At 50.1% G+C, this 10,612-nt stretch overlaps 1 protein-coding gene across 1 annotated transcript; it reads left to right on the top strand.

Moving 5' to 3' along the window:
• Positions 1-239: 239 nt before the first annotated feature.
• Positions 240-7,874, top strand: gtf3c4 (general transcription factor IIIC, polypeptide 4; the record flags this gene model as incomplete). Its single annotated transcript, XM_080017715.1, has 5 exons — positions 240-566; positions 1,414-3,168; positions 4,320-4,450; positions 4,760-4,848; positions 7,755-7,874. 5 exons carry the CDS (start codon positions 240-242, stop codon positions 7,817-7,819), a joined length of 2,367 nt encoding a protein of 788 aa, XP_079873841.1. The 3' UTR covers positions 7,820-7,874.
• Between the last annotated feature and the right edge of the window lie 2,738 nt (positions 7,875-10,612).

Raw genomic sequence — 10,612 nt, 5'->3', positions numbered from 1 at the left:
ATGTATTTGTATGTATTTGTTTGTATTTGTTTGTATTTGTTTGTATTTGTATGTATTTGTATGTATTTGTTTGTATTTGTTTGTATTTGTTTGTATTTGTACTTCATGTTAAAAACTCAAAAAAAGAAAAGAGTCAAATTAGCACGAGCCGCAGCACGCGGACCGCAACACGGACAGGAAGTTATCGTCACAAGCCCCGCCTTCATCGGCGACGTCACTTCCTGAAAGCCGCAAAAGAAATGGCGGCTCCCGGTGCGTCTCTCACTTCGGATGTAGTGAAGACGGAGGCCGAGCCCGAAGCCGAGTCCGACGGGACCAGCTCGAAGCCGGGGACCGTCGTGAAGCGGGACCCGGTGGTGACGCTCATAGCGCCTCTGAGCGGCCTGCAGCCGCTGGCCTGGTCGCAGGACCACCGGCTGGCCGCCTCCACCACCTGCGCCGTGTCGCTGGTGGAGATGGTGTGCGACATCCACAGCAGCAAGCAGGAGCTGACCCTCCACCGGACCTCCATCCCGGTGCCCCGGGAGCGGGAGAAGGAGCGGGAGAGGGAGCGGGCGCGGCTCCGGGTGAGTCCTGCGCCGGTCCCGGCTGGTTAGCCCGCAAAGACACCCCCGCTCCTCCTTGCATTCATGCGGGTCTGTTTGTAAACAAGCCCGAGGGAGGGCTGTCATGCTGGGCTTGTTTTGCTAGTTAGCCTCTGCACCGTATTAGAAGTATTGGAAGTATTAGGTATTAGAAGTATTAAGTATTTCAAGTATAAAGTATTAGAAGCATTTCAATATGGGACCTTTTCCCTAAAGATATTTTGACTTGTCTCGCGTGTTTGACTCCAACATCCCGCTGTACATGAACATCCGTCAGCCACTTTAACACCAATTAACCAAATAATTATTAATAACACGCTGCTGCTGCCATTGTTATCATACAAATTTCCATACGCTACTTTGCATTTTGTTCATCTGATATTTTCTATACTATTCTGGTCTGCATTCCATTTAAAATAACGACAATGTACATTCTTGAGTTGTTTAGAACTTATTTTGTTGAGTGTGCGTGTGTGTGCGCTGTAAAACAGCCGCGAGTCGTTTTAAAGTTTAGTCTTGTCGCAGCGTTACCCTTGCATCATCCATGCGAAGCTGTGAGTCCACACCACCCCTGAACGGGCGTGGTACGCAGAAACGCTCAAGCGAAACACCCAATGGACGGTACGGGGCAGCTATGTTTAACCATCCATACACGCCAGAGCCAGGGCCGTAGGCTTGCAGTGGCTCTTAAAAAATGCTCTCTACTCCTCAAATCGAATCCCGTTGAGGAAAAAAAAAGCCCGAACTGCTAAACCCGGCCGTTTCTGCGCTGAATTGACTGAGATGCCTCACGTTTCTTCCGCTTATAATATTTCTATGCTCAATCCAGGTCGGGGCTGAAGCTGAGCTGACTAGCGCCAAAAATAAGTTTGCCACGCACCCGGACCCGGCGGTCAGTCAGCCCTTTATGACCGACCGGGTGATGAACCCTATCGCCGGGGTGCACAGGGGCGTGCAGTACACCAGCTGGTCCCCTCTGGGCTGCGATGCCAGCGGCCGCTGTCTCCTCGCGTGTCTGACTTTGGACCACTGCCTGACGGTGCACAACAGCTTCAAGCGCTTCGACTGGAACACGCTGGCCGACCTGACCCAGCTCTACGGCGCCCGGCTGGAGGAGGGCGGGTACCCCCGGACGGACAGGAAGCCCCCCGGGGAGAGCCTGATGGACCGGGAGGAGCTGTACCGCCGCTACCGCATGCAGACCCCGCTGCGCATGGAGTGGTCCAGCGTCTACACGGTCAAGCACATTCTGCCGGACAACACGTGCAAGGAGGTGGAGATGGTCCTGCTCGCCGTCCTGATGGAGAACGGGGACCTGGTGCTGTGGCAGTTCCACCTGCCCTTCCTGGACGACAGCGAGGCCACCGTCTACGACGTCATCGAGTCGGGCGTGGCCCAGCCCACCGACCTGGCGTGGTGGGAGTACGAGAACTCAGAGCGCAGGATGAGCGGCCTGATCGTGGGCAGCGAGGTGGGGCCGGTCAAGATCATGCCCGTCAGCATGACGGGGGTGAAGGGCTACTTCACCCTCCGCCACCCGGTGATCCTGTGGAAGGAGAGCGACGAGATTCCTGTGGAGAACATCAAGTGCGTGCCCATCTACCACCCCATCCACAAGACCAACTGCAGCCTGGTGGTGGCCTCGCGCGGCTGCTACGTCTTCTGGTGCCTGCTGATGATCACCCCGGCTGGCCTGAGCGTCCACAACTCCCACGTCGCCGGGCTCCACTCGCTCCCCATCGTCTCGCTGGTGGCCACCCGGCACGGTGTCGCCATCTTCTCCTGCTCCATGGACGGCGGCGTGAAGAAGCTGATCCCCAGCTTCACCGAGGCCACCCTGTTCTTCAAGCAGGAGACCATCCTGACCGCGGACAGCTTCCCCGGGCGGCGGATGCACAGCATCGCCGTGAGCCACAACGGGGCGTGCATCGCGCTGGCCAGCACGCAGGGCCTGGTCGGCGACCAGCACCCGGTGGACAGGACTTACCAGGTCAACTTTTTCACCCTCAAAACGCCCCAGGTGGCTGCCACGCTGCTGCTCAGGTCGCCCTCGCAGAGCCTGTACAAGCTCGCCGATTTGCTGGACCTGGTGAGGTGGAAGGTGGTGCGGGACAAGTGCATCCCCCCGACGCTGCTGGAGGACGTAGACGGGAAGATCCAGGAGGCGGGCTCCCCCTACTTCTGGCGCCTGAAGCTCTTCCTGTTGCGCATACTCTTCCAATCCTTGCAGAAGGCTCCCACGGATCCCCGCTGGAAACCGGCCCCCGGCGAGGAAGGCGATGCGGAGGAGGAGGAGGCAGCGGAGGAGGAGGAGGCGGGGGCGGGGGAGGAGAACGGATTGAAAGAAGAGTCCTCTAGCAGACGGCGGAAGCGGGTCAAAAAGGACGTGGACAAAAAGCTGGAGGCCCAGTTGGCGGAGCTGCAGGCCTCCATTGCGCAGGTGGAGGCCCGTCTGACCAGGGAGCACATGAAGAAGGTCCTTGGAGAAGTCTACCTCAACATCTGGACGGCGGTGAACACCAGCGTCCCCACCGTCGGATTGGTGGAGTACCTCTCCAGAGACTCGGACGACAGGGCGGCTGAGGTAAAACTCTAGCCTGTCTACATGAAATTTGGGAACTTAGATGGATAAAGCTTGCGTTAAATAATATATTTGGATTATTTTCGGCTGGTGCTAAGGCTGCGCCGATCCATCGGCCTCCGATCGGTCTATATTCATTCTAAATAATTTGATCAGTGTAAAGGCCGATCAGATGACGCAAAGCACGCAAGACAATTTCTCTTCACCGTTATGCACGCTGCTTTTTTGTGTTGTTCAATAAGGAAATGTAGTATAATTTAAAATAAAATAATAATAATAAATTAAATAATAATAATAATACTATTACCACTATTAATAATAACTAAATCAATAAAAAAACAATAAACAATAATAATAAATACATCTAAAATAAAAACACACTTATTGGTACGAACAAGGTCTCCTGGATGGGTGTGTTTTTCTTCTTTTTTTTTTTGTTTGTTTGTTTTTTGGCAGGACAATAAAAGCCACTTTCTCGCTCTTGCACGAGCAGCGCGAGCCTCCCTAGTCTGTGCAGAAGAGGAACGCGCTGTCTGCCAAAACTGCCTAGAAGCTTATATTTAGAAAGAAAGAACATGGCGTTGATGCTTAAGAATTAAGCTTCGGGGGATATTCACTCAGACACTGACTTGAAACAATATTTTAGTTTTATCCTTTGATTGCTACAGTTTTTTAAAGTTGGAGTAAATTGAGGCCCTGTGTTTAATTTTAGTTTTTGTTGCCTCAGCGTGTATATATAAGTTAGTCATAGTATAGAAGTAAACAGTTATAAGTAAGTTGGTGTGTTTTGCACATCTAGCGTTTATTCAAATTTTTATTCTTATACACATTTATATATTTTATTCCACAGGAAAAGTTTATTGTGAAGCTCTAAGCTCTGAGAGTGGAATAGGTTGCACACGGTGCCTGCCAATAAATAAGCCGTTAGCCAATTCACGATACTTGAGATGAGAATTGATGAAGTAATTAATACTTAATAGACAACGTTTGTTAAGAACAGCTCAGTAAATAAATAATGCTACACGATGAAAGACAGACACGATAGAAGGCTTCTCACGGACCCCGGTGATCGCCCCCCAAAACATCCCAACCAGAGCGGTGGGGCCGGGCCCCCCCCCCCTCTCACACCGGTGCCGCTGTTGTGTGGTCCCCAGGTGCTGACCGGCCACATCAGGAAGAAGATGAACAAACAGACGTTCCCGGAGCACTGCAGCCTGTGCGACGAGGTGCTGCCCTTCACCGAGCACAAGCAAGCGGTCTGTGGGAACGGACACATGTGGCTCAGGTAGGCCCAATACGTTTGTACTCCGAGCTCCCCCTCGAAACTGAAGCTCTCTGCGTTGGGTCACATTTCGCTCGAATCTCAAAATGGGCGCAGGGATGAAGCCTGTACGCCAAACACCTTCTATGGCTGCTTATTTGTCTTTACAGATCCGTTATCAAACATCCCAGTGTTTGATATTTACCCACACTCTGCCCCGGCAATCCAAACATTTCTCTGAAGTCGTGCTCGTTGAATGAATGGACGGGAAAATGTGTCTCTCTCTCTCTCTCTCTCTCTCGCTCTCTCTCGCTCTCTCTCTCTCTCTTCCAGGTGTGCGTTGTCCTACAAGTCCTGCCAGACGCTGGAGTTCCGACGCTGCCTGCTGCTGGACGGCATCGCCGCTCTGCCGGAGCCTGAGTGTGAGCCTCGCCCTCTCTCACTCCCTCAGCTGTTTCCTCCTGTCGCACTCCTCTGCACACATCACTCCGAGCTTTTTTTTTTTTCTTTTTCTTTTTTTCCTCCCAAACCGATGCTTCGTGACTTGTTCCACGGGAAAGTGGATGTTTAAGTTATTGTCACAGTGGCTGTGCTTTCCCGCTAAATGCATGTATAGTTTTTATTTTTTTATTATTTGTTTTTAACAAAGAAGGCTAATGTCACTTTGCTCAGTCTGCAGCCCGTGGGTCACGCCTGACGTTTTCAGAATCAACTGCAAAATGTCTCAGTACAGCTGGGCACTTTAGCGGACACAGATTAGGCCTAATCTGAGACTAAATCACGCTTTTAATCTGGATTAACAGAAATGGCCTTTCCCAGTCATGTTTTAAAATCGTCTCGGACTTAGCACTAGTCTTGAGCTGCTTTCACACATGAACACTGGACAATGTCCAGATAATCCGGTCCGCACATTGTCCGTAGTCGCCCTTTCACACATGTAGCACACAACTGCAGATGGTCCGTGTCAGACGGGTTCACACCGACAGAGAATACGGTGTTTGGCTTAGACGTTTGGTTTCATTTTCTGACGTCGATAGTCTGTATTTCGACATATCCACAGTACAAACGAAGGAGTGGAAGGGAATATAAAGGAAAGCAGAATGAAGGACGCAGCAGCCACGCTCCCTGCACCAATGACTGGCGCATGAGAGACGTCAACAACAAAAGCGACGCGCCCCTCCCCGCTCGCTGCGTATTCTCTGGACAATTACCTGCTCTGTTCACAGAGCGGTTTTGGCGCTTACGTTGTCCTGTGTTGACCTGCCCCTCCGGCATCACCGTGGCGCGGCGACACGGCACAGAGCGTCCGGACTCGGCTTATTTTCTGTCCACCCGCCGTCCTGTCATCATTTCTCGACTCCTACTATCCCCCACGTTTACCGGCTGACCGCCAGCCAGAGGGTGGAGGAACCCTAAACGACCGGTTTGCGCCGAATGTACCCTCAGCACATCCAAAGAGTACAGAAGGGCCCTCCGGCCCATCAGCCTTGCAAATGCCTCCCCTCCGGCCTACTGTCCGTCTCAGTTGGGTCAGGACGTTGTTATTGCACCAGGGTGATTTTCCTCGGGCTCCTACGGGGAAACCCCACGACCCTCGCACCTCCTGCGCCCACCGTGGCTGCGATCCGAGAGGCCACGGGCCGACGGCGCTCAACTCCCTCCGCAGCTGCGCTCCGTAGAGCGTCCGACTCCGCCTCCGAACCGCACGGTGACATTAAGGATCAGTGCCGCGCTCCCCTCTGTGCACGCCCGGTCAGGAGTCCTGAAGCCCCCCTCAGGCGTTTCCGCGCGGAACTCCCCGGTTGCCTTCCAGCCGGCGCGTTCTGCCTCAGCGGCCAAGAGGTTGCATATCTTGTGGTGCTGGCATAGCCGGCTTCCCTTCACGCAGGGACACTGCCCCCGAGATATGCGAGCGGGGTTCCAGCCCGGCCCGGCAGCGCCTGTAGGCTGCCCTGTCCTCGTCCCGACCCCGGGACGGGAACTCCCGGGTGGGATGTGTGTGCCGGCCCCCGACGCCAAACCTGTCCGCACCTTGGACCCGCAGCGCCGTCCGGACCCCGTTCTCCTCCTGTCTCCGGTCTTTGAGGAGCGGAGAGCTCTCATCGGCGCTGGGACCATCCTCGGTAGCCATTTGTGGCACTTCATCGGCGTCCCGCCTATCGGTTGCTGCTCAGGTCACGCTACAGTCCTGACAGTAACTTGGTGCAGTGGTCCTGAGACCTGGCCGACCTTTGAATTTGTGTCTTTCCAGCCTCACGATGCTCAAGCGCTGTGCAGAACTCAGATGCTCCGTTTTACTGTTACGCCTACAGATGCTGCGTTCAAGTCAAGTGGGAATGTACGTTCAAAACGACTTACTGCTTTCCGCTGCTCGAAACATCAATGTGTTTTTTTGTTTTTTCTATCCGTAACCACTACTTATATTTGAAATTGTGGAAAAATATATTTGGAAATGGCTTTGAACAAAAGTGGCATCTAGATTATGTACAGTAGCTGAAATGTTATTTATAGTACATGTATATAATACATATAGTGTAATAAATACAAATGGGGAAAATATCAATAAATACTACAATCTACAAATCGGTATTAAGGTTTAAAAACAAAAAAAAAAAATCGGAGACAAAATGTGTAACAAAATGTTACAAAATGTAACTCCACAAATAAGTAATGTATTACCTGCGTTGTGCAAACCATTTTACAAATTAATGTAACTGAGCCGAATAAACAGGAAAAAACCACTATGCTGAGGCACGTTTTGCGGTCATTTCTGGTCTCGCTGCTTCTGCCCTCTCGTCACCGTGTTTCACCGTGGGCGGGGCTCAGGCAGCTCCTACACACACACACACACACACACACACACGCACACACACACACGCACGCACGCACGCACGCACGCGCGCGCACGCGCGCGCGCCACAAACAGTGAACCAGGTGATCATAGTGTGTAACTCAAGCCCGAGAGTCCATTTCATTTAATGTTTTGGTTGTGTGGTCTTATTTTATTTGTGTTTTATTTTATTTAGGATATTTTAATATTGTTTTTCACATTACAATGTCTGAATATTCTTAATAATTAAAAGTCCATTGCTGTTTTAAAGGGTGCACTTGCTTTATTATGCTATTTTATATAATATTAAAAAATATGGTCTTGGTCTTAAAATTACAGTAATATTGTTGACTGCAATTAATTTTGGGACAATATATCGTCCTACAAAAGCGATTTTCGTGACAGGCCTATGTGTGCTTTGGAGGTCAGCCTCTATACTGCTATCAACCACTGACTTGTTTTGATTGAAAGTAATTTATTTTTGTTTTTTTTCTCCAGCTCCAGAGTGGATTCGGAGGATCCTGCAGAGCCCCTGCACCTTCTGTGACTCGCCAATGATTTAGGACGACAGTTTTTTTGTGTTTTTTTTTTTTTTGTTTGTTTTTCCTTGGCTTTTATCGCTTTTATTGTCATAAAATGTGTTTTTCATATTAAAACTCTATTTTGTATTTGAACTCTTTTTCTTCATGCCAAACTGGTGCAAATAGGCAAAGGCCAGCAGAGTTTCTGCAGGTCATGTCCTAAATTCAGTTTTACAAATATTAGGCCATAAAAGTCATTTGATAAGTCTTATATTTGAATTCACAAGCTCATCATTTCAAAAGACATTTTGTCTGATTTTATTTGTCTATAAACGTCAAAATGAGCAAAGTTCTTCACAATTCCCTTCAAGAAAGTACTTGTACTACTAAAACTGTATTATTACAGTTTGTAATCACCTTCTTTGCTCTCTGACCCAAAGGAAACTCTGATAAAAGTTCCTAGAATCATATAAATCATAACCTACGGACGCCTCCGTCCCGTACTGTAATACTCTATTAAAAAAAAATGGATTATTTGCCAAAAAATCAGGTCTTAAAGTACTAAATTTAACTGCTGCCTGCAGCCACCCCGGCCAGGATGCATGCAACACGTCTCACTTGAAGCCGTCTCCTGTAAGGAATTCATTTAAGACGCGTCCCCGTGTTCCCGTTCCGAGGGAGGGAAGAAAGTTAAAATTTGAAGTGCAGGAAAAACGATATTCACAGCGCCCGCCGTCTATTAATAAACAACCTCATTGTCTTGACTTTATCGCAAAACATTCGCTCCACTTTATTTGCAAGTTGAGTCGGAAGTTACTCTCGCAGACCTATTTTGGACTGGCGTACGCGCCCGCGTGTGTGCGTGTGCGTGTGTAACGCAACAAATAATTGTGAATAATACATTCTCAGGAAAAAAAACCCAACATACCTACTTTAATTGGCACTGTAAAACAATTTCTAACCCTCTTGGGGAATGGAGAGAGAGAGAGAGAGAGAGAGAGAGGGAGGGGAGGGAAAAAAAAAAACTTGTGCTCAGTCATTCTGTTAGATGAGGACTTCCCCTTTTGTAAACGGCAAAGAGAGAGGGAGCGAGCGGGAGGGAGGGAGGGAGGGAGGCAGGCGGAAGAACGTGCAGTTAAACCCGCTGCTCCGCGTCCCCGGGGACGGTGGCGTAATGATATGCACCAGTAATGAGGGACAGAATATGGCACTCGATGTGATTGTAATTCTAATCAAGGAGGAGGGGGGGGGGGGCCGGAGAGTACATTGTTAAACACAATTAACCCTTTTTAGATTTGGGGAGAACAAGGGCGGCTCTGAGGGGGGAACACGCGTGCCATCTTGTCCGCCCCCCCCCCCCGTCCTTCCCCTTCCCCGTCCCTTCGCTCCCGTTCCCCCCTGGTATCCGGGAGACATGGAGGTCAGTGGCCATTGATCAAAGAGGACGCGGGACCTGGGAGGCCTCTCTGCCGCGGCCTCCTCTCATCCCTCGCAGACCCCGGGTGAAGGGGAAGATGGGGGAGGCGGGTGGGGGCGAGTGGAGGCTGGTGGGGGCGGGTGGGGGCGGGCGAGGGTGGGGGGGGGGGGGGGGGTCCACCCTGTCACGGGAGATGATAGCCTACCCCGGGGCGAGGCGAGGAGAGGCTGCCTGGGCTCGCAGTGTCCAGGACGGCATGAAGAGGAAAAGCCTTTCCTCTGTTGTTTTTTGTTTTTTTTCTACCTTTCCAATGTCGGCACTCGGCTTCAGAGCGCATAAGTATGCGGTTAGAATAAAAAAAAACAACACAAATAAGCATTGTACCCTCGTGTGGAAAATGTGGATCATTTACCCCAATATGCCACGGAAAAAATGAATTGTTGCGGAGAATTGCAAATGTTCTTCGTTGTTGTGGAGAAGAATAGTTTATTATTACGAACACAACCCTCAGTCACACATTTATTTAAGGATTTTAAAAGTGCTGAATGCTGACACTGGAGAGCGAAGTAGAAACTGGAGACAGACAGATAGACAGATATATAGATAGACAGACAGATAGACAGATATATAAATGGATAGATAGATAGATAGATCGATAGATAGATAGATAGATAGATAGATAGATAGATAGATAGATAGATAGATGGATAGATGGATAGATGGATGGATGGATGGGTTCTCCGGAGAGAACACAATGACATCATTTCCCCAAATATAGAAACAAGACAAACAGAATTTGAAGTGAAATAAAAGTGTGAAAAGGTGCCGTGAATGTTTCATATCATCCAGACACTGACATGAAGGGAATGAATATTATATGTAAAGAGAAAGAGCCCTACGTTTGAAGTCTGGGGAGAGTTGAGACAGAGGGAGAGAGAGAGAGAGGGGGGGGGGGCAGAGAGAGAGAGAGAGAGAGAGAGAGAGAGAGGGAGTCTGTCTGTCCGTCTGTCAGTCAGTCAGTCAGCCTGTCTGTCAGTCTGTCTGTCTGTCTATTTGTCTGTCAGTCAGTCTGTCTATCTATCTGTCCGTCTGTCATCCAGTCTGTCTAATGATTATAGGTACGTTCAGATATCGATGGATGAGTCAGATACTTTGCTTGTCCTCACAAGGTTTATTCCTCATCCCAACTCGTGTGTTTCACCTGCACGGAAGCTCAGAACGAATCCGTTTCCCTAGACCAACCGTCACACCTCCAACTGGCTCCTCCACCTCCTCGGGGTGTTTACGCACCTGCGCCGCCTATCAACAGAGGGTCCTCGGTGCTTCCCCCTTGTCGTCGTCGTTGTCGTCGTCGTCGTCGTCGTTTGTTTCTCCTTCTTCGCTGAACTTCAGAAACTGGCGGCGGGCGGCAGAGCAAG

Source organism: Zeus faber (genome assembly GCF_960531495.2).
Source record: "Zeus faber genome assembly, chromosome: 17".
In the NCBI taxonomy this organism is placed as follows: domain Eukaryota; kingdom Metazoa; phylum Chordata; class Actinopteri; order Zeiformes; family Zeidae; genus Zeus; species Zeus faber.
This window is presented reverse-complemented; position numbering and strand designations above follow the sequence as displayed.